The sequence below is a fragment of the Hemitrygon akajei genome, chromosome 6 (genome assembly GCF_048418815.1).
Source record: "Hemitrygon akajei chromosome 6, sHemAka1.3, whole genome shotgun sequence".
Classification (NCBI taxonomy): Eukaryota; Metazoa; Chordata; class Chondrichthyes; order Myliobatiformes; family Dasyatidae; genus Hemitrygon; species Hemitrygon akajei.
This window is the reverse complement of record NC_133129.1, coordinates 27,368,019-27,393,263: the sequence shown is the minus strand read 5'-3', so window position 1 is coordinate 27,393,263 and position 25,245 is coordinate 27,368,019. Positions and strand designations below refer to the sequence as shown.

General features: G+C 43.6%; 1 protein-coding gene across 3 annotated transcripts in view; it reads left to right on the top strand.

Moving 5' to 3' along the window:
* Positions 1-25,245, top strand: part of glra3 (glycine receptor, alpha 3) — a 241,766-nt gene that overhangs the window by 81,221 nt on the left and 135,300 nt on the right. For all 3 annotated transcript variants that reach the window (XM_073048025.1, XM_073048024.1, XM_073048026.1), the window contains exon 3: positions 10,932-10,999. In XM_073048025.1, coding sequence (XP_072904126.1) covers positions 10,932-10,999 — 68 coding nt within the window. The remainder of the gene's footprint in view (positions 1-10,931; positions 11,000-25,245) is intronic.

Here is a 25,245-nt window from a genome sequence, read left to right as displayed (position 1 = left end):
ATCTATGTAAATCACTTGGATGTGAATCGGAATAAGGTAAATGAACTGGTAGCCCAGTTACAGTTAGGCATGTATGACATTGAGAACATCACTGAATCATGGCTGAAAGAAGATTATATCTGAGAACTTATAGTCCAACGATGCACTTTGTAACAAAAGGATAGGCAGGCAGACGGAAAGAGTAGCGTGGCTCTGCTGGTAATAAATAAGCTCAAATCATTAGAAAGAGGTAACATAGTATCTGATGGTGTTGAATTGTAGATAGAGCTAAAGAACTGTAAAGGTAAAAAGACCCTGATGGGCATTATATCAAGACTTCCAAATGGTAGTAAAGATGTACTCTACAAATTATAACAGGAGACAGAAAATGAACTTAGAGCATAGAAATCTACAGCAATTTACAAGCCCTTCAGTCCTCAATGCTTTGCCAACCATGTAACCTACTCCAGAAACGGCCCAGAATTTTCCTACTGCATAGCCTTCTATTTTTCTAAGCTCCATGTACCTATCTGAGAGTCTTTTAAAAGACCCTACTGTATCCACCTCTACCACAGTCACCGGCAGTGCACTCCACACACCCACCACTTTCTGTGTAAAAAACTTACCCCTGACATCCCCTCTGTACCTACTTCCAAGCACCTTAAAACTGTGCCTTCTCATGTTAGCCATTTCAAACCTGGGAAAAAGCCTCTGGCTATCCACAAAATCAATGCCTCTCAGCATCTTACACACCTCTGTCAGGTTACCGCTCATCCTCCGTCGCTCGAAGGAGAAAAGGCCAAGTTCACTCTATCTATTCTCATAAGGCCTGCTCTCCCATCCAGGCAACATCCTTGTAAATCTTCTTTACACACTCTCTATAATATCCACATCCTTCCTGTAATGAGGTGACCACAACTGAACACAGTATAAGTGGGGTCTAACCAAGGTCTCATATAGCTGTAACATTACCTCACGGCTCTTGAACTCAATCCCACAGCATACACCTTCTTAAGAGCAGCTTCGAGTGTCCTATGGACATGGACCCCAAGATCACTCTGATCCTCCACACTGCCAAGTCACTTGCCATCAATACTATATTCTGTCTTCAAATTTGACCTACCAAAATGAACCACTTCACCCTTATCTGGATTGAACTCCATCTGCCACTTCTCAGCCCAGTTCTGCATCCTATTAATGTCCCACTGTAACCTCTGACAACCCTCCAGGATATCCACAACACCCCCAACCTTTGTTTCACCAGCAAACTTACTAACCCACCCTTCTACTTCCTTATCCAGGTCTTTTACAAAAACCACAAAGAGGAGGGGTCCCAGAACAGATCACTGTGGAGTACCATGGGTCACTGAGCTCTATGCAGAATAGAACCATCTACAACCACCCTTTGCCTTCTGTGGGCAGGCCAATTCTAGATCTACAAAGCAAGGTCTCCTTGGATGCCATGCCTCCTTACTTTCTGAAGGAGCCTTGCATGGGGAACCTTATCAGGTGCCTTACTGAAATCTATGCACACTACATCCACTGTTCTACATTCATCAATGTGTTTTCCTCAAATTTCCTCAAAGAATTCAATCAGGATCGTAAGGCATGACCTGCCCTTGACAAAGCCATGCTGACTATCCCTAATCAGATTATGTCTCTCCAAATGCTCATAAATCCTGACTCTCAGGATCTTCTCCAAAAACTTGCCCATTACTGAAGTAAGACACACTGGTCTATAATTTCCTGGGTTATCGCTACTCCCTTTCTTGAACAGGAAGAACATTTGCAACTCTCCAATCCTCTTGTTCATATTGATGATGCAAAGATCATTATCAGAGGCTCAGCAATCTTACCCCTCACTTGCCACTAGAGCCTGAAGTATATCTCATCCGGACCGGCAACTTACCTACCTTAATACTTTTCAAAAGCTCCAGCACATCCTCCTTCTTAACGTCTATATGCTCAGTCCCCTGTAAGTCATCTTCAAAATTGCCAAGGTCTTTTTCCCTGGTGAATACTGAAACGAAGTATTCATTAAGTACCTCTGCTACCTCCTCCGACTCCATGCACACGTTTCCACTATCACACCTAATTGGTCCTGTTCTCAATACGGCTCATCCTCTTGCTCTTTAAATACTTTTTGAAAGCCTTGGGATTTTCCTTAATCGTGCTCATCAAGGCCTTCCAATGGCTGCTTCTAGCTCTCCTAATCTCATTCTTAAACTCCTTCCTGGCAACCTTGTAATTTTCTAGAGCTCTGACAGTGCCTAGTATCTTGAACCTTTCATATGCTTTTCTTTTTAACTAGATTTTCTACATCCTTTGTACACCATGGTTCTTTTACCCTACCATCCTTTCCCTGCCTCAATGGAACACACCCACGCAGAACACCGTGCAGATGTTCCCTGAACATTTGCCGGTATTCTGCCATGTATTTCCCTGAGAACATCTGCTCCTAATTTATGCTCCCAAGTTTCTGCCTAATGACATCATATTTTCCCCTACCCCAATTGAATATTTTCCCAAATTGTCTGCAACTATCCCTTTCCAGCGTTATGGTAAAGGAGACAGAGCTGTGAGCACTACCCCCAAAATGTTCTCCCACCGAGATATCTGACACCCGGCCAGATTCTTTTCCCAATACCAGATCAAGTACAGCCTCTCCTCCAGTTGGCTCATCTACATATTGCATCAGGAAACCTTCCTACCCACATCTAACAAACTCCACCCCATCTAAGCCCCTTTTTCTAAGTAGATGCTAATCAATATTAGGGAAGTTGAAATCACCCATCACAACAACTCTGTTATTGCACTACTCCAGAATCTGCCTCCCTCTCTGTTCCTCGATGTCTCTGTTACTATTGGGGAGTGTATAAAAAACACCCAGTGGAGTTAATGTCCCCCTCCTGTTTCTCACTTCCACCCACGCGGACTCAGTAGCGAACCTCTCCTTTTCTGCAGCCGTGATACTATCCTTGATTAGCAATGCCATGTCCCCACTCGTTTGCCTCCCTCCCTGCCCTTTTTGAAATATCTAAAGCCCGGCACACTCAGCAGCCATTCCTGCCCTGAGACATCCAAGTCTTTGCAATGGCTACAACGTCATAGTTCCACGTACTGATAAATGCTCTAAGTTCATCTGCCGTGCTTATGATACACTTTCCATTAAAGTAGACACATCACAAACCATCTGGCTGAGTGCATCTTTGCTCGATCAACTGCCTATCTTTCCACACAGACTCCCTACAAGTTGTCTGTACTTGTGCACCAACCAATCCATCCTCTGCCTTTTCACTTCGGCTCCCACTCCCCTGCAAATCTAGTTTAACCCCTCCGCAATAGCATTAGAAAACTTCCCTCCCAGGCTATTGGTTCCCTTCCAGTTCCGGTGCAACCTGTCCCATATGTACAGGTCACCCCATCCCCTGAAAAGGTTTGAATAATGCAAGAACCTGAAACCCTGCCCCTGCATTATTTCCTCAGTCACTCTTTTGTCTGAGCTCTCTTCTTGTTCTGACTGTCCCTAGCTCGTTACACCAGGAGAAATCCATAGCTTATCACCGAAACTTACTCTGCAGGACTCTACCCCTCTCCTGCCTATGTCATTGGTACCAATATGTACCATATACTCTGGCTGCTGACCGTCCTCTTCAAGAATATTCTGCAACCACACAGAGACAACCTGGACCCTAGCACCCGGGAAGCAATACAGTATACTGGTGTCTCTTTTACTGCCGCAGAATCTCCTATATGTTCCACAAACTGTCAAGTCCCTTATGACTATTACTCCACCTGATTTCACCCAACCCTTCTGAGGCTCAAAGCCGACCACAGTGCTATTGGTCTGGCTGCTGCTGCCTTGCACAGAGAGGTCATCCCCCTCATCAGTATACAAAGGGTATATCTTTCGCTGAGGGGAATAGGCACAGGGGGACCCTGCACTGACTTCTTTCTCCCTTTACCTGAATTCCCTGGGTGCAACCACCTGCTCAAAAGTCTTATATATCAAGTGCTCTGCCTCCCAGATGACCCTAAGTTCATCCACCTCCAGCTCCAGCTCCTTAATGCAGTCTTTCAGGAGCTGGAGTTGGCTGCACTTCCTACAGGTGTAGTCATCAGGGGACACCATCAGCTTCCACAAATTCCCGCATCCTACAGGAAGAACAGTTCATTGCCATATCTGCCATTCTCCCTGCACTGTACTGTGAGCAACCAAGACCAAATCAGCAAAAACAAGAGGAAAAACCTACTCTTCTTACCTGTTTCTTTGGCCTCAACCTCTTCTTGTTAAAGCCTCTTGAGACAAAATGCCAGAAGGGCAAGATTACTGTAGTCATGGGGGATTTCAGTAGGCAGGTAGGTTGGGAAAATTAGTTTGGTGCTGGACCCCAAGAGTGGGAGTTCCTAGAAAGCCTATGGCTTTTTAGAGCAGCTCATGGTTGAGCCCTCCTGGGGGTCGTCTATTCTGGATTGGGTGCTGTGCAATGAACCGGAATTGTTTGGAGAACTCAAGGTAAAGGAACTCCTAGGGGAAAGTGATCGTAATATGATCAAATCCATCCTGCGAGTTGTGAAGGAGAAGCTAAAGTCAGATGTGTCAGTATTAGAATGGAGTAAAGGGAATTAGTGAGGTATGAGAGAGGAGCCAACCAAAAATGTTTGGAAAAGAACACAGGCAGGAATGACAGCAGGACACCAGTGCCGCAATGGCTGGAATTTCTGGGAGCAATTCAGAAGGTTCAAGATACATACATTCCAAAGAGGAAGAAGTATTCTGAAGGCAGGATGACACAACTGTGGCTGACAAGAGAGGTCAACGTTAATATAAAAAGCCAAAGAATGGGCATATAACAGAGCAAAAATGAGTGGGGAGTTAGGGGATCAGAAACTTATAAAAAACAACAGAAGGCAACTAAAAAATCATAATAAAAAGGAAAAGATAGAATACAATGGTATAATATTAAAGAGGATACCAGATTTCTTAGATACACAAAATGTATGTAAGAGAGGCAAGAGTAGACATTGGACAACTGGGAAATTGAATGGTCTGAAGGTAGATAACGCATCTGAACCAGATGGTCTACAGCACAGGGTTCCAAAGGAGGTGGATGAAGAGAATGTGGAGGCATTAGTGATGATCTTTCGCAAATCAATTGATTCTGGCATAGTTCCGGAACAATGGAAAATTGCAAATGTCACTCTACTCTTAAAGAAAGGAGAGAGGCAGAAGAAAGGACACTATAAGCCAGTTAGTCTGACCTCATTGATTGAGAAGATGTTGAAGTCGATTGTTAAGTATGTGGTTTTGGGGTACCTGGAGGCACATGATAAAATAGGACATAGTCAGCATGGTGTCCTTAAGAGAACAATTTGCCTGTCAACTCTTTGGAATTCTTTGAAGAAATAATAAGCAGGATAGACAAAGGGGAATTGGAAGATGTTGTGTACTTGGTTTTTCAGAAGGCTTTTGACAAGGTTCCACACAAGAGGCAACTTAATAAGTTAAGAGCCCATGGTATTACAGGAGATATACTAGCATTGATAATGCATTAGCTAATCGGCTGGAGGCAAAGGGTGGGAATAACAGGAGCCTTTTCTGGTTGTCTACCAGTGACAGGTGGTGTTCAACAAGGTTCTGTGTTGGGATTGCTTCATTTTATGTTGTGTGTCACTGACTTGATGATGGAATTGATGGCTTTGTGTTTACGGATGATACAAAGATAGGTGGAGAGGCAGGTCATTTTGAGAAAGTAGAGAGTCTGCAGAGGATTTAGACAGATTAAGAGAATGGGCCAAATAGTGGCAGATGGAATGTAGTGTCAGGAACTGTTTAGTCATGCACTTGGGTAGAAGAAATAAAAAGGTTGACTATTTTCTAGGTAGAAAGAAAATTCAAAATTCTGATCTGCAAAGGGTCTTGGAAGCCCTCGTGCAGGATTCCCCAAAGCTTAATTTGCAGGTTGACTAGGTGGTGAGGAAGAGAAGACAAATGTGATACTAGCATTCATTTCGAGAGGACTAGAGTATAAAAGCAAGGATGCAGTGTTGTGGCTTTATAAAACACTGGCGAGGCCTCACTTGGGGTATCGTGAACTGTTGTGCACCTCTTTTCTAAGAAAGGATGCACTGACATTGGAGAGGGTTCAAAGAAGGTTTACAAATTGATTCTGCGATTGAAAGACTTGTCATATGAGGAGTATTTGATGGCTCTGGGTGTTTACACACTGGAATTCAGATGGAAGAGGGATGATCTCATTAAAACCTATCGAATGTTGAAAGGCTTCGACAGAGTGGATGTGGAGAGGATGTTTCCTATGGTGGGAGAGTCTAGGACCAGAGAACATAGCCTCAGAATAGAGGGCTGTCCTTTTAGAATAGAGATAAGGAGGTCTTTCTTTAGCCACTGAGTGATGAATCTGTGAAATTCTTTGCCACAAGAAGCTGTGGGGGTCAAGTCTTTATGCATATTTAAGACAGAGGTTGATAGATTCTTGATTGGTCAGGGCAGGAAGCAATATGGGGGAAGGCAGGAGAGTGGGACAAAGAGGAAAATTGCATCAGACATGATGAAATGGCAAAGCAGACTTGATGGGACAAATAGCCTAATTCTGCTCCTCTCTCTTGTAGTCTTATGGTCTTACAAACTTTTTCTGTTGGCAAAGCTGCTTCCAAAAATGTATTTACAAATAATTATAAAAGCTTTAGAGAATTAATACAGAGTGTATGCATCATGAGCAGGTACCTAATTTATGTCTCATTTCCTATTGATGTCACTGGATCCAGCTTTATTTATTATTAGCTTTATTTATCACATGTACATCAAAACATTCAGTGAAATGTGTCATTTGCACCAAATGCATGAGGATTATGTTGGACAGCCCACCAATGTTGCCATATCATGCCACAACTCACTCACCCTAACCATGTCTTCAGAATGTGGGAGAAACCCAGAGCACCTGGAGGAAACCCACACCGTTACAGGCAGATGGTACGAATCTGCCTGTACAGACAGTGACAGGAATCAACCCCGATCTTACTGCTGACACGCTAAAGCATTGCACCAACTGCTATGCTACCGTGCCACCCATTACAGTCTGCAGTATTACAGCTAGCCAGATAATGCAGATAACTGCATTTTAGAAAGCTAAACCACACCATATCTTCTCAGTGAATGGTAAGACATTGGAGAATATAATGGAAAAGAGGGATCTAGCAGTACAAGTACATAGCTCATTGAAAGTGTCATCACTGTGTGGTGAAAAAGGCATTTCGCACACTGACTTCTATCATTCAGGGCATTAAGTACAGGAGTTGGGCTGTTATGCTGCAGTTGTATAAGTTGTTGATGACATCATCCTTCATGTACCATATAAATGTGGTCACCCTGTCATAGGAAAGACATATTTTAACTGGAGAGAGTGCAGAAAAGATTTGCAATAATATTGCCAAGGCTAGGAGGGGGGAACTATGTTATAGGGAGGTTGACCCGCCTATGCTTTATTTCTTTGGAACATAGGAGACAGGCAATATTATAGAAGTGTTTAATATTATGAGAAGCATAATCAAGGAAGAAAATAGCATTCTTTACCCCAGGGTAGGGGAGTCCAAAACTAGGAGGCATAGATTTAGGGGGAAGATTGAGGAGCAACCTTTTCATACAGATGTTGTGAGTATATAGAAGGAGCTTGCTGAGGAATTGCTTGAGGCAAGTGTAAAAGTGTCAACAACTAAAGCATTTGGATAGGTATATGGGGTGAGGGAGGGCCTGGGAGGATATGGTGGAAAGCAGGAAATTGTGACCAGAAAGGTGGCGATATTGACGGCATGGTCTCATTGGGCCAAAGGGCCTGTAACCGTGTTGCATTGGTCTAACATTCTATGACTGTTTGTGGAAGGTTATTGTGAAGAACTTAGAAAAATAATTGCCGCATAGTTCATTTGAACATCTGGAAATTGTTTATGTTCCTGTGGAAATGGGAGTCAGTCCTCTCGAGGTGATTCCTTGGAGTCAAAAGCTTAATCAAGCCATTGCACATTAGCCACTGCACAGTTTTGGCAAAGCAGTGCTTTGGCGGATTAGCAAAGTCAGCTGGGAGGGGCAAATAAGAAACGTCCTGCTGGAGGGACTTATTGGGTCAAGCAGCCCCTATGGGGGCAAGAACTGATGATATTTTAGATTGAGACTCTGTGCATCAGGACTGAGAGTGGAGAGGAAAACGTTGGTATAAAAGGAGAGGGAAGGGGTAACACAGGGGACAATAGATGATGGGAGGAGAGAGAAGGGGGGCAGGATGATGGGCAAACAGAGCCAAGTTGAGGAGGGTACAGTGTAGGGTTGAGAGTCAGATGTGGGTGGGTGATAGGAAAGAAGAGAAAGGTGGACCCAGGTGGAGGGAGTGGTGGGGAGGATGAAGTGAGAAGGTGGTTAGCAGGGAGCACAAAGGCTACAGTGGGTAATTGATTTATAATTGTCACCATATTGAAGTACAGTGAGAAACTTTGTTTTGCATGTCATCTATACCAATCATTCCAACATGTAAGTACACCAGTATCTTTTTTAAACATCTCTTTTTTTGTTTTTACGGAAGTACACCAGTATTGTACAAAGGGAAAAGTAATAACAGAAATGCAGATCACAGTGTTACGGAGCAGATCCAGAGAAAGTGCAACGCAAACAGACAATAAGTGCAAGGGCCACAGCAAGGTAGATTGAGAGATCAAGAGTTCATCTTTATTGAAGAAAAGGTCCATTCAAGTATTATAACAATGGGATAGAAGCTGTCCTTGAACCTGGTGGTGTATGTTGTCAAGTTTTTATATCATCTGCCCCAATTCACACTAAACACTGGAGGAACTCAGCAGCTCTGGCTGCATCTATGGGTGAGAATGATCTATTGCCATTTTGTGCCGAGACCCTTATTCCCTCCATAGGAGCTGCCTGACCTGTTGAGCTCCTCCAGCATTTTGTGTCTGCTGCTCTGGGTTTCCAGCATGTGCAGAATCTCTTGAGTTAATGGGGTGATTACGTTGGTTGCTTTCCCAGGGCAGCAGGAAATGTAGATAGACAGGATCAATGCAAGCACTGCTGCACACACCTGTATTGTCCCGGTACCGAAGAAACCACAACCAAAGGAGTTGAATGACTTCAGACCTGTTGCCTTGACGTCGCACGTGATGAAGACCATGGAGCGGCTGATAATACAGAATCTGAGGCCACAAACCAGGCACACCCAGGATCCTCTTCAGTTTGTGTATAAGGAGAAGGTGGGAGTGGAGGATGCTATCACGTATTTGCTGCACAAATCACTCTCTCACCTAGATGGGGTCAGTTGTGCTGTGAGGATTACATTCCTTGACTTCTCTAGTGCCTTTAACACCATCCAGCCCAAGATCTTAAGGCACAAACTAACGGAGATGGGAGTAGACTCTCACATGGTGGATTGGATAGTGGACTACTTGACAGATAGACCTCAGTATGTGCGGTTGGGAGACTGTAGGTCTGACACGGTGGTCAGCAGCACAGGAGCGCCGCAGGGAACCGTACTCTCTCCGGTCCTGTTCACCCTGTACACATCAGACTTCCAATATAACTCGGAGTCCTGCCATGTGCAGAAGTTCGCTGATGACACGGCCATAGTGGGGTGTGTCAGGAATGGACAGGAGGAGGAGTATAGGAAACTGATACAGGACTTTGTGATATGGTGCAACTCAAACTACCTGCGTCTCAATATCACCAAGACCAAGGAGATGGTGGTGGACTTTAGGAGATCTAGGCCTCATATGGAGCCAGTGATCATTAATGGAGAATGTGTGGAGCAGGTTAAGACCTACAAGTATCTGGGAGTACAGTTAGACGAGAAGCTAGACTGGACTGCCAACACAGATGCCTTGTGCAGGAAGGCACAGAGTCGACTGTACTTCCTTAGAAGGTTGGCGTCATTCAATGTCTGTAGTGAGATGCTGAAGATGTTCTATAGGTCAGTTGTGGAGAGCGCCCTCTTTGTGGTGGCGTGTTGGGGAGGAAGCATTAAGAAGAGGGACGCCTCACGTCTTAATAAGCTGGTAAGGAAGGCGGGCTCTGTCGTGGGCAAAGTACTGGAGAGTTTAACATCAGTAGCTGAGCGAAGGGCGCTGAGTAGGCTACGGTCAATTATGGATAACTCTGAACATCCTCTACATAGCACCATCCAGAGACAGAGAAGCAGTTTCAGCGACAGATTACTATCGATGCAATGCTCCTCAGACAGGATGAAGAGGTCAATACTCCCCAATGCCATTAGGCTTTACAATTCTACCGCCAGGACTTAAGAACTTTTTAAAAGCTATTATTAATGCTTTTTGAGATAGTGATTTAGATGCATATCATATTTTTTACTGAGTTAAGTATTGTATGTAATTAGTTTTGCTACAACAAGTGTATGGGACATTGGAAAAAAGTTGAATTTCCCCATGGGGATGAATAAAGTATCTATCTATCTATCTATCTATCACCAACACACACAATGGTAGCTGGTGCGATATGTCCCGAAGCAGGATCAGACGTCACTCTGAAAGAAATTTTGAGCAGGTGCCACATATATGACACATAGCACAAGTAATGGATGGGAGGGGTGTGAAGAGCTATGGTTCAGGTTCTGGACAATGGGACCAAGCAGTAAAATAGTTCAGCACAGACTGTATGGGCTGAAGACGCTGTTGCTGTCCTGTAGTGCTTTCTGAGTTGATGACTCTATAATCCCCTCTAGCTGAAAACAGCACCACATCAGTGGGAGGCAGAGTAAGAGGGTCAAACTAAAAACGCCAAGGTGGGAAGCAGCCTTGAGCAAGTTCTTTGAGCCACTGCATGCTGAAATGAGTGAACTAATTGAAACTGATGTTTTGCTCTCAGTGTTGCTCTACATGCTGGATTCAATACTTGCGCATCAATGCTTTGTTCCTTCTTTCCATAGGCCCTCCTGTCAATGTCACCTGCAACATATTTATCAACAGCTTTGGCTCGATTGCAGAGACAACCATGGTGAGTTTCTTCACCCTCCCCTGGGCTACCTGAATGATGCTCGATTTATGTAGGACGATTCATTGTTTTCTCAGTTGCCTTTTATTTTGCCGTGGGATTGCATCTCTTCTTAAGGTGTTATTACTTGATGTTTTTAATTGAACTTGTTAGTTAGAGTGATTGTGTCTTATGAGAGGGACATTCTGAAGGGTTAAGAAAAATCATCAGTGCTGATGCAGGGTTTTGATCTGAAATGTCAATAGTTACTGTAATGATCTGTTTGAGGAGGAGCCAGAGAGCGTTGGACTCCAAGGTTTTTAGAACACTTGAATTGGGTAATTGTTGTTTATTGAGAGTAGTTTATCATTTTATTTCTTTGTGTTTTTCTCGAGTGACTTACTCTTTGTAATGCGGTCTCCTGTTGCTTTCTGTTTAAACTTGTGAAGGTTATTTTGATAGGCTCGGGAATTCCGTGTTGCTTGTATTCTTTAAGTGGATGCCCGATCAGCACCAAGTGCGGGGTCACAGTTTTGAGAATGTTACGTCTCACAGTGTCGCTCAGCCGAGCCACCGATGTTCTGCTGGAGTTATTATGAATGATCTCTGGTTGTCATCTCTGCATCAGAGTCTGTCTTTCCTCCATACTTGGGTTCTGATATTGCCAGCACACATTGTGATTGTTCCTCTCCTCCCACTAATGTACTGATACACGAATACAGAGCTGCAGAGAGAAGCAGGCTCAGCCCAATACATGATGGTCACATCTTTTCCCACCACTGAAAGTATCCACATGAAGCACTACCTCAGAATCAGAACCAGGTTTAGTATCACTGGCATATGTCATGAACTGCAGTATGTTGTTTAGTATCTCTGGGCTAATGGCTGTGACTGTAGATTTCATCTGTAATGGTTCTAAACAAGAGTGAGTCCTCCTTTGGTCAGGGTCGAACATGGATGTTGCATCCTAGCTGTCTAGACGTGCAAGCCTCGGCAGTACGATATGGAGAGCAAGCTGTTGCTGCCATAGCAAGCTCCCCCCCCCTCCATGCATCTGATGAACCCAAAGGAGCCGCAGAGACCGATACAGTTTGATACCAGCTACATCGCAGGAGTTCCATTCACTGTTGAACTCAACCTAAGACTGCCTTAGGGACTCCAGCTCAGGATTTTCCCTCAGAATTTACTCCCAAAGCCTTCCCCGTGGGTGGTTATAGCTGCAAGGCAAGGGAGGTTTGAGATCAGAGTTTTCTTTCTGCTAGATGAGCTGCCAACTGCAGCTGATGAGTGCCATCTGCCTGAAGTGACTGGTTTTAAGGCGCCTTTGCCCCTTCTCTTGTCAGTAGAAATGGTTCCTTCAGACTTAGTCGCTGAGTGATATGTGAAGGCCAGGAACTGGGTTTGGTTGTCAGAGGCTATTTGAGGCGCACACCAGTGGGAATGTGTCATAGAGAGTGGGAGATTATCCTGGCTGTACCAACCTTAATGAACCAATCCCAAATCAATTCTAAACCAACCCTAGGATACTCTTGTCCTAATCAAGAATGTTTGATGATACCCGTCGGAACTGCATGCAAGAGTTGGCAATTATCGGTGCCATCTTTGATCTATTATGAATGATCCCCACCATCTGCACTATGCCCTCTTTCCGCAGCTACCTACCATCAGTCAGGTACAGAATGCTGAAGACCCACACTGCCAGATTCAAAAACAGCTACTTCCTTTCAATCACTCGGTTCTTGAACCACCGGCATAACCCTGACTACTCTGTCTGGAAGGAACTTTGACTACCTTGCACTATGATTGACTTTGCTTTTGATTTGCTCTTTCTTGTATAATTCATGTTCTTATCTTATGTTTTACTTGTAAATGCTGTGTATCTGATGCTATGTGCTGTAATGATGCCGCAAGCTGTTTCTGAATCTTTGAGATAGGTCTTTGGGGTCCTGTAGTAACAAGAAGAGATGCAGAATATATTTTTTCTGTTTTATTTTTATGGAGATACAGCATGGAGTAGGCCCTTCTGGTCCTTCGAACCATGCCTCTCAGCAACTGCCCCTCACCCCCCCCCCCATTTTAACCCTAGCCTAATCACGGGACAATTTACCTACCAACTGGTATGTCTTTGGACTGTGGGAGGAAACCAGAGCACCTGGAGGAAACTGGTGTGGTCATGGGGAGGACATAAGAACTCCTTATAGGCAACGGCAGGAAAAGAACGCTGGTTACTGGTACTGTAAAGCGTTGTGCTAATCACTACATTACTCTGCCATCCCACGTGTGTCACAGTTACAGAGAAAGTGCAGAAATATTAGTCCCATACCGCACCCTTTATGCCGGCTGGTGGTGTAGTGGTATCAGTGTTGGACTTTGGGGCGAGAGGTCCCGAGTTCGAATCTGCCCGGCTCCCTTGCACGCTCTCCATCTGTGCCTGGGTTGAAACCTGGAGAGGGATGGTTTCAGGTTTCAGGTGCGCAGACACACCATACGGTGACCAAGCACCAAAAAGATCGGTGCAAAAAGCAAAAAGTTTGTCATGATGGCGCACCGATGACTCCACCAGGAGTTTAGGGTGCGCGCGCACGCGCGCGCACACGCGCGCACACACACACACACACACACACACACACACACACACACACACACACACACACACACACACACACACACACACACACACACACACACACACACACACACACACACACACCTTTGCAGTACTGTGATAGTTGCCTGCTGCCTGACGTACATGTCAGGCGTTTTCCCACCACAGGCCTGTGCCAGCTGCTGGAGTATATTACCTCATGCCTGATCTGACAGAGACCTGACCAGAGCCCTCAAGTCCTGCTTCAGGATTTATCTTTCAGTGTGATCTTATCACCAGCCAAAGCTGATCAAAAAGCATCTTTGAGCCTTGATCCCAGGGCCAGTTTGGCAGCTGTGCAAAAGCATATAAGGCACATGATACATATTGTTGTGGTGTGGTTGTCATGGGAATGATCATATAGACTGCAAATATCTCCTCGTATTTCTATCCAGATATGCTTTATTAACTCTTCTTCTCTCCTTGGGACATGAAAGTATTTAAATCTATTCACTAATTAAACATTAAATAAACTGTCAAATAAACAAGGATTATTTATATCCAACATGCTCCTAATTAATGTAGGAGTGTCTATTTCACCGTTCTTCTATCCCCTGGACGCTTCCCTTTCCTCTCCTCGTTACCCTGTATCAATAAAACTGATTCACATGATCTCCCACTGAAAGTACTCCATTCAGCCCATTATGGACATGCTAACCATATACTTACCAGTACTAATCCCAGTAGCTTGCATTTGATCTGTAAATCTACACCTTGTGACTGTTAGGTTCAGTAGCTGCAGAAAATAATTGAAAGAAAAAGACGGGAGCCGGGGATGCGGGATTTGTTTTACTTTTAGTGAGGTACGCACATATGACACGGTGGCGTAATGATGTACAGCATTCATGCACTTCTTAAATAGAACCTGCAATGAATTATGTAAACAATATCAAACAATATATTTACAATATTACTAAAATATTAGTGAAATATTAAATACACAACATTCCTCCCGGCTTAACTATCAACTCCAATACAGAGTGCATCTCAATTCAAATCTCTAGTGTGTGTGTGTATATATATATTGGCAGGTGAGACTTGCGGCTGTGAAACAATCTCAGCTTCAGGGCCTCATTTGTGGTGGTTGTAGGAGTTGAACCTGGGACTGCAAGGAATGGCTCTGACAGCTTTCTTCTCTACCATCCTCTACTGATCAATGTATCGTCTCCAGATGACATCAGACACGATCTTCACTGTATAAGAGAGTGGTCCAGTTCTGCCCTTAATCTTTCCAAGTACCCACATTTGATCACCTCTGTAGTCCCTCACCACATCCACTTGTCCAGGAGTGAAATATTGAACCTCCTTGTCTGAGGAGCCCTCAGTTTGTCTCGGCTGTTTATTCTGTATACTCTTTTTGAGATTGTCTTTGAGGAGATCCAACCGTGCCCAGGAACAGCATTGTTGGTGAGTTGTTGGTTGTGCTGTGTGCTGCATTGCAATATGCAAAGAAGAGTTTGGCGAGCGTCTGATTCAGTCTCAGTGTAGAGTGTCCTGCTGACATTGCTCTCAGTGAGTTCTTTAGGCTCCGGACAAACCTTTCCGCCAGTCATTTGTAGCAGGGTGATAAAGTGCAGATGTAATATGTCTTATTCCATTCATCTTCAGGAATGACTGAAACTGTTCTGTAACAAACTCTGGTCCATTGTCATGACTGAGTGTCCTAGAAGACCAGTCCTTTGGAAAGGGCTCGCAGCACATCAACAGTGTGCGAGTCTATTGGGAACACTTCTGGCCACTTTGTAACTGCACCCAATACTACCAAGAAATTTGTGCCCATGAATAGTCCAGCAGAATCCATATGAAAATCCTCTGCCAGGGCAATGTAGGTCATTCCCAGGGATGGAGAGGCACTGCTCTTGGCATCTTCTGGATATGTTGGCATCCCGAGCATTGCATGGCGAGCTGCTGGATACACTGATCTATCCCAGGCCACCAGACAAAGCTTCAAGCCAATGCTTTCATTTTGACTATGCCTAGATGACTGGCATGCAGCTCTTCCAGCACTTTGGCTCTCAGTATGGATGGTACAACTCTCGGTCCCCATGGCTACATTCTGATGTAGCCAGCTATTTTTGATTTCTTTTTCTTTCTTTCTTTCTTTCTTTCTTTCTTTCTTTCTTTCTTTCTTTCTTTCTTTCTTTCTTTCTTTCTTCTTTCTTTCTTTCTTTCTTTCTTTCTTTCTTATCACCTAGTATTCACTGTTTATGAACCTGTGAATTTCATCCATTTTTTGGATTTTTTTTAGAACTTGAATGGCTTTCTCCACTTCTGAAGAAACACATGCTAAGCTTATTTTTTACTTGAACTTTCTTTTCCTTTGCGAAGAAAATGAACGTCCTGCGCTGCAAGAGGTAGTAATCATCTGGGATTCATTGTCACTCTTATGTTTTGTATCTCCAGAAACTAATCAATAAAAAAACGGGAGTGAGCGATGTGCGTCTACTTCGTGCATACATATTTTGTGGTACCTCAATGACGTATGCCATTCCCTTACTTCTTACGTTTAATCTGTAAAGAATTATGTAAACAAAGAATGCTTAATCAAACAATATCTTTACAATATCACTAAAATATTACTGAAATATTAAATACACTATGGTAGGACTCTGGATTTACATGCACAAGAGCACAAGAGTAGATCTGGCTCCCCCAGGACCTTCCTCCATCTGTAGGGATAAGTTAGGAGTGTGGTAGACTACACTTCACTTAACTGGATGAGTGCAGCTCCAACAAGACCCTTGCAACTTGGCTTGATTGCCACCCCATGCCTTCACCACTGGTGCACCATGGCTACATATGTATACCATCTACAAGGTGCATTCAGCTGCCTCAATTACTCAGACAGTGCCTCCCAAACCTACAAACTTACCAGCAAGAAGCAGGAGCATTGGAGCAACACCACCTGCTGATTGATAGAGCCCTCATGCAAAGATGAAATGGGGAAAGTTCAAAGGAGATGTGCAGAGCAAGCTTTTGACGTAGAGAGTGCTGGGTGCCTGGAATGCATTGCCCGCCATGGCGGTGGAGCCAGATACAATAGAGGCATTTAGGAGGATCTTAGGTAGGCATATGACTATGCAGAGAACCAGATTCTTCAATGGACATCTTGTATGATAAACTGGACTATTAGTCTCTGATAAGATGCAGAAGTGGGCTGAGAAGTGGCAGATGGAGTTCAACCCGGAGAAGTGTGAGGTGGTACACTTTGGAAGGCCAAACGCCAAGGCAGAGTACAAAGTAAACGGCAGGATACTTGGGAGTGTGGAGGAGCAGAGGGATCTGGGAGTACATGTCCACAGATCCCTGAAAGTTGCCTCACAGGTAGATAGGGTAGTTAAGAAAGCTTATGGGGTGTTAGCTTTCATAAGTCAAGGGATAGAGTTCAAGAGTCACGAGGTAATGATGCAGCTCTATAAAACTCTATTTAGGCCACACTTGGAGTACTGTGTCCAGTTCTGGTCGCCTCACTATAGGAAGGATGTGGAAGCATTGGAAAGGGTACAGAGGAGATTTACCAGGATGCTGCCTGGTTTAGAGAGTATACATTATGATCTCAGATTAAGGGATCTAGGGCTTTACTCTTTGGAGAGAAGGAGGATGAGAGGAGACATGATAGAGGTGTACAAAATATTAAGAGGAATGGATAGAGTGGACAGCCAGCGCCTCGTCCCCAGGGCACTACTGCTCGATACAAGAGGACATGGCTTTAAGGTAAGGGGTGGAAAGTTCAAGGGGAATATTAGAGGAAGATTTTTTACTCAGAGAGTGGTTGGTGCATGGAATGCACTGCCTGAGTCAGTGGTGGAGGCAGATACACGAGTGAAATTTAAGAGACTACTAAATAGGTATATGGTGGAATTTAAGGTGGGGTGTTATATGGGAGGCAGGGTTTAAGGGTTGGCACAACATTGTGGGCCGAAGGGCCTGTACTGTGCTGTATTGTTCTATGTTCTATGTTCTAAAATCTGCATCATTAAACATTAGTCCAGATGGACTGGGAGCCCAAGAGTTGGGATGGAGGTGAGGGTCAGTCTAATTTCACTCACTCTCCCGTGAATACTTATTCCTTGCTCCATAGCGCTGAGGCTGTAATCTGATCCAGCTATGGTGCATTTCTGCCCCACGGGTGTGATGGCTTGAGCCTACTTAGGTTGCTCCAAGTGTAGTCTGGTACTAGGAGCATGTCTGATTCGGGGTGCTATCAGGTGTGTGTGTGTGTGTGTGTGTGTGTGTGTGTGTGTGTGTGTGTGTGTGTGTGTGTGTGTGTGTGTGTGTGTGTGTGTGTGTGTGTGTGTGTGTGTGTGTGTGTGTGTGTGTGTGTGTGTGTGTGTGTGTGTGTCCTTCTCTACACAGTATTTTATGTTTTCCTTTAATCGGGTTATTTGGAGTTCTTGTTTTGTGGCCACCAGGCAAACTTCAAGGTGTATAGCTTGTGCATTTTTTGATAATGAATGTGCTTTGAATCTTTGTATCTTTGAATTATGATCTTGCATTTTATTATTTACCTGCCCTGAATTAGTCTGTATTCTTTTACTCTTTATTCTGTACCGTTATCTCTTTACCTGATTCTATCTCAATGAGCAGTGCAATGATTTGATCTGTATAAACAGTATACAAGATAGTTTTTCACTGTATCTTGGTGTAGATAACAATGTTAACCCAATTTCAGTATCAGTTCAGATATTCAGGCAGTAGAGATAAGGTGTTATTAGTTCAATTAGTTCATGAATCAATGGGCCTGTTCCTATCTGTACTGATCGATGTTCTATATTCCCCTTAAAGTTGCACACCATCCTGATTTGGAAGAATATTGCTTTTCCTTCCCAGAGTATTACAACAGCTCAGGGCTTGTTGCTAAGTCTTCAGTCCTCAATGCAAACGATTCTGTCTTAACCTATTATCTCAGATGCAGTCATTTTAAGTCAGAACAGGGCTGTATCTGAGCATCAGAGACATCCTTCCCCTGTGAGCATTTTAACAGTGTTGAAATGTTGAAAGCCTTTCATTGTATCATGTAACTGCATAACTTTAGATTCTCCTGAATATCAAAGCTTTTCTTAGGGCAATGTCTATGAGAAATCATATAAAATGGTTTGTTCAATAATTATAAGGGTCATGGTTCCTCAGGAACCCATTCACGACCTTCTTTAGTACCAGAACTAATTACTGAGTAATCTGACGCCACAAATTTCCATGTCACTTCAGATTAGAGGGGAACGTTGAGCAGAAAATTGGCAGCCCTGACTTTTGTAGTAGAGGCAGAATCATATTTATTATCACTGACATATGTCATGAAAGTTGTTCTTTTGTTACAGCAGTGGAGTGCAGAGGTGAAAAAAATCACAGTAAGTTACAACAAGATAAGTAAATAAATAGAGCAAAAGACAACTAATGAAAGGAGAGTTCAAGGGTTCATAGACTGTTCAACAGCAGTTCAACATGAGACAAAAACTTATCGTAAGTTACAACAGAAAATATATAAATAGTGCCAAAGATGAATATTGAGGTAGCGTTCAGAAATGTGATGGCAGAGTGGAGGAAGTTGTTTCTAAAATGTTGATTCAAGGTCTTCAAACTCCAGTATCTCCATCCTAATGATAATAATGAGAAGAGAGCATGTCCCATGTCGTGAGGGTTGTTAACGATATTTGCCACCTTCTCGTAGCGAGGCACTACAAAGAGCTGTTGGATTATCTTCGCATTATCGTTAAATTCGCTATGGTCCACTAACTCCAGATCGTGAAGCATGGAAGACATAATCAATAATCCTCAAGTGATCTGCTTTCATGCCTTTCTCATCAGGTTCAGTATGAGAAGGCAAGTTGGAAGGATAATTTGAACAATATCTTGCTATTACTGATCTGGTTGCAGATGATAGATCATTCCTGAGAGGCCCTGAGCGCCATGATTTGCCCTCAGGGCAGCACAGTATTTAGCACAACGCTTTATGGTACAGGCGACCCAGCTTCAATTCCTGCCGCCAGCTGGAAGGCGTTCGTATGTTCTTCTGAAGGCTGCATGGGTTTCCTCCGGGTGCTCTGGTTTCCTCCCACAGTGCAAACACTTATCAGTTAGTAGGTTAATTGACCATTGTAAATTATCCCATAATTAGGCTCGCATTAAACTGGGGGGATTCTGGTTTCAAAGATTTCAATAGGTACATTTAATGTCAGAGAAATGTATACAATACACATCCTGAAATTCTCTTTCTTCGCAAACATCCACGAAAACAGAGAACTGCCTCAAAGAATGAATGACAGTTAAATGTTAGAACCCTAAAGCCCCCACAGCTCACCCCTCCCACACATAAGTAGCAGCAGACAAACAGACAGACATACTTTATTGATCCTGAGGGAAATTGGGTTTCGTTACAGCCACAACAACCAAGAATAGTGTAGAAATATACCAATATAAAACCATAAATAAATAATAATAAGTAAATTATGCCAAGTGGAACTAAGTCCAGGACCAGCCTATTGGCTCAGGGTGTCTGACCCTCCGAGGGAGGAGTTGTAAAGTTTGATGGCCACAGGCAAGAATGACTTCCTATGACGCTCAGTGTTACATCTTGGTGGAATGAGTCTCTGGCTGAATGTACTCCTGTGCCTAACTAGTACATTACGGAGTGGATGGGAGTCATTGTCCAAGATGGCATGCAACTTGGACAGCATCTTCTTTTCAGATACCACTGTCAGAGAGTCCAGTTCCACCCCCACAACATCACTGGCCTTACGAATGAGTTTGTTGATTCTGTTGGAGTCTGCTACCCTCAGCCTGCTGCCCCAGCACACAACAGCAAACATGATAGCACTGGCCACCACAGACTCATAGAACATCCTCAGCATCATTCGGCAGATGTCAAAGGACCTCAGTCTCCTCAGGAAATAGAGACGGCTCTGACCCTTCTTGTAGACAGCCTCAGTGTTCTTTGACCAGTCCAGTTTATTGTCAATTCGTATTCCCAGGTATTTGTAATCCTCCACCCTGTCCACACTGACCTCTTGGATGGAAACAGGGGTCACTGGTGCCTTAGCCCTCCTCAGGTCCACCACCAGCTCCTTAGTCTTTTTCACATTAAGCTGCAGATGATTCTGCTCGCACCATGTGACAAAGCAATGATCCCCCCTCCCCACCAGCAAAAAAAAGCATTGGCACCCCCTACCGAGCATTCAAGCGTGCAGCAAAGCATCAATAAAGACACAGACTTGCAGAACCCCAAAGACTACTCGTTCACCCGCTAATTCGACATACCATAGTCTCTCCCTAATGAGGGAAAAAGAGATACCTCCGTTTCCCAGTGAGAGGGTAGGCATAATAAAACAATTCGCTGATTTATGATGTTAAAAGACCGTTGCTTCACTTTTTCTGAGCTCTGTGCCCAAAGAACTCGGGTCTCTGGACACACAGTCAGCAGCCAGTTTGCTGCTCTAGATCTTCCGTGTACTCCCACGACACACCGATTTGCTGCAGAGGCATTGACCTCGAGTCCGCCCGCCTCCAGAGCCTCGAAATCCCGAAACTCTGAATGCGAGCTAATCCTCTAGGCCGCATCCTTGGTATATTGAATAACAACCAGTCGTGAGACCCTGACAGTGGGTCCCATTCCCGCAAAGAACCAAAGTCAGTGTGTAACTCCAGGTCAGGGTCTTCAAAAGAACCCTGAAAGGGAAAAATAGAGATATTAAAGATGGAAATAGGGCTGTTTCCAAAGATGCAAGCAAAGGAGTCGCTGTTAGATGCCATTGTCTCTGAAGCTCCTCCTTGAAATCTGGGTGGTGTGGCTTAAAGGGCCAAAAGGGCCTACTCCATTCTGTATCACAGTAAATAGATAAAATAAATTTAAAAATAACTAAATGGTCAGGATTTCAGCAGGCGTTCCAGAAGTCCTTTTTCATTGCTGTGTAATTGGGAAAGGAGCTGCAGAAACCTGACTCCCTAAGGTACATTCTACACCTCTTCTTTTATTACATGTTGCCCAGTCTGATTCAGATTCAGATTCAGTTTATTGTCATTTAGAAACCACAAATGCAATGCAGTTAAAAAATGAGACAACGTTCCCCCAGAATGATATCACAAAAGCACATGACAAAGCAGACTACACCAGAAAATCCACATAACGTTTGGCAATCCCCAGTCCAGAGTCCGGAGAGGTTGCTGCGTATTAATATCGTGCTACCGTCTAGCGCGTTCCCCGGAAAGGAGCTCCAAATCCACCAGACAAAAACAAGACCAAAAACTAAAGCTACAAGACCTGCACAAAACCACATAATTACAACATATAGTTACAACAGTGCAAACAATAGCATAATTAATAAAAAAAAAACAGACTATGGGCACAGTAAAAATAGTCCAAGATGTTAAAGGACTGTAAGTTCAAAAGAAATCACCACAGTTTCCACAAGTCCCCAGGGTCCCGACAGACTCGCCATCCCACGCCGGCGGCAGAAGGCAGAAGGGAGTACCCCCGCTATGGACTTCCAAGGCGTCGCCCGACTCAGCCTCGCAGATGCAGCACACAATGGAAGCTCCGTCGAAACCAGCCTCGCAGACGCAGCACACACCGAAAGCAACCTGAGTCCGTCGAACCTCCGAGCCGACGACCATCCCCTCCGGCACAGCTTCTCCGAGCACCATCCTCTGCCAAGCGTATTAAGACGGCCCCACCAATGGCCATCGGCAACGTGACCCTGAGGACTGGGGGCCTGTTCAGCCCAGCAGAGTCCTGGACCTCACAGCAGCAACGAAGAAGGTCTTTCTGGAATTTCCCGATGTTCCTCCGTGCTCCCACATTCATTTTCAATTGATTATGATTGCACACGGCACCCCACTTCACAAATAACAGATAATCAGTTCCAGAGTGGCCACTGCAAGCTGCGTCGCGCCACCATCTTGGATCTTGGATTACACAATTGATCAGAAGATATTGGTAATTGGTTCATTATTATCACATGTACTGAGATGCAATGAAAAAGTTTGTTGTACAGACCATCATACAGTTCATTTCATTACACGTGCACTGAGGCAATGCAAGAGCAAACAATAATACAATGTAGAACTGGTTGTTCCAGAGAAAATGCAATCCAGTAGATAACAAGGTACAAGGCCAGGATGAAGCACGTGTCCATGTTATTCTGCAAATGTCTGTTCAAAACATTATTCCATTGCAATAGCAGAATAGCTGTCCTTGAGCCTGGTGTTACTTGATTTCATCTGCTCCATGCTTTCAATGTTAGTCAACAAGAGGATGTGACTCAAGGTAAAAGAGGGTGAGAAAGTTGCAGGGAACAAGAGATGGCTTTTTGTGATTACAGGATCACAACTAGATGTGGATGGGCTCAGATTGGTAGAGAAGCCCCTCAAGCAATGAAAGAGTACATCACCCAAAGATCCACATGTTTACAATTAAAAAGTAAGTGCTTACACTACTGAATCTATGGAGCAAATGATTGTTTAGTGCCATTTCCAGTATATAAATGCAAAGGAGTACAAAATATTGTTACTCTGGATCTGATGCAGCACAAAATTAACACAATAAGATAAAGAACAGAACAATAAGAAGGCACAATCAATATAAATACATAAGACAGCCTCTATGATTTATTGTATATCTATAAAATGATGCAAAGCATAGGAGTGTCTGTACATGAGGAGATTCTGACAGGAAATAGTGGTGGTGGGGAGTGTGGTGGGGTGGGTAAATAGTTGGAGGTGTTGATCAGCCCTACTGCCTGGGGAAAGTTATTGTATTCAGTCTTGGGGCCCTGGCATGGATTCTACGTAACTTCCTCGCTGATGGAAGTAGGACAAACAGTCCATGAGCAGGATGGGTGGTATCCATTATGGTATAACTGACCCTTTTCCGGCACCGTTCTCTGGTTTTGTGCTGTTTTTCTTTAAGTATGTATATTCTATTAGAAAGAAAGCATATTTTTGAAATAAATAATGTTACATACCCCGTGGGTATCTTGTGACTGTCTATGACCATGATGTAATTGAGTATTTGGTGAGCATGATGTAATGGTCTTGTGATGGTGGGGTGATGTAATTTCCCGCCAGTGTGAAGTCACATGATGACATGTTCTCAACAAGTATAAGAAGGGAAAGCCTGCTGTGACACAGGGGTTTTTGAGTTGAGTCATCGTTTAATTCGTCAGTTACTCCGTTATACTGCGTTTTGCCTCATGACGCAGTTTCGTTTTAAAGTGGAGTTTTACTTTCTACTATAAGGTACAGCATCATTGTGCTGGCAGTTTTGGCCAATCACTGCCAGTTTTTGTTTGATGTATCCTTGATTTAATTTTAAAGTATTAGAGAGTGAAGATTTTTACCGAAGTACGGGAACCCGAAGGATCGAGTAAAGCTGGTGTCGTCAGCAGTTTGCTACTGGATCGACCTTATAATGACCTGCATCTGAGATAACCCCTACCTGTAAGAGTAGAAAGGGTTGTGCAGTGTTCATTCGCCAAGAAAAAGGTCAGTTCCTTTAAGCCGTTTTTATTTCCTTCATTGGGAATCCTTTGGACAAGGCATATTTCGGCAGTAACATCACGTTGTCGAGGAATTTGTTACTTCAGGAAAGTCCTAATTGACTGTATAAATCACTTGGACTTTCATATTTGCCACGTTTAAGACTGTGTTCGCATTTACCACTTTCAGATTGTGTTTGCATTTACCACTTTAAGAACTGCGCTCCGGAGTTGCCGTATAGCAGTTAACTTCGGGTTAAGTTAGTCATTTGTTTACTTTTCATTTTTGTTGAGCAGAGTTTAATAAAATGTTAATTTGTTTATAAACCTCGACTCAATTCTATATTCATTGTTGCCGGACATGTATGGTAACAATAAATAAATAAATAAGGCTAGAGTGAAGAGTAGAATTTCAGGGTTAAAAAAAAAAGGAACCTTAGTTTATATGTGCTAAGTTCTGGTGGCTAAGTTGTAGGAAGGAAGGGAGATTAGAGGAGATCCATCATGATGTTGTTACCTTTTCAGCTGAGGTAGAGAGACTATTTAGATTTGGTTTATTTTCTTTGAATTTATTCAGGCTGATAGAAGACCTGACAGAGAGGACCAGGTTTCTCTAACTTGAGAATGTCCTCATCGCAACAGTAGAGGAGGCCATGGATTGACATATCAGAATAGGAATGGGAAGTGGAATTAAAATGGGTGGCCACCTGCTTCTTCTGGTGAATGGATCATAGGCGTTTGGTGACATGATCAAAGTCCGTGATTGCCTGTGTCATATGACTCGGCACGTAATACTGATGATGGAGGTGTACCAATATACAGCTTTTATTTGCATCCCATATGGAGACATTCATAAATCCATAAGGATTTTGAGGTAATAAAAGGAAAACAGAATGGTGTTAAAGTAAAAGGGAAAGTGCCATGCATGTGGACAAATAAAGTGCACGGGCCAAGAGGAGATCCAAGATTTGTCTCTTCTGTTCTGAGCACATTGTGCTCTGCATCGGAAGTCCGGTCCCACTGAAGATAATAGGACTAAACTGCAGTATTTGAGTTATTGGAAATACAGTTCTACATCAGATATGAAGCAAGTAATTTATTTAGAAGTCTTCAGAGCAGAGCCTGACAGGGCAAAGGAAGCAGATTTAGTAATATAC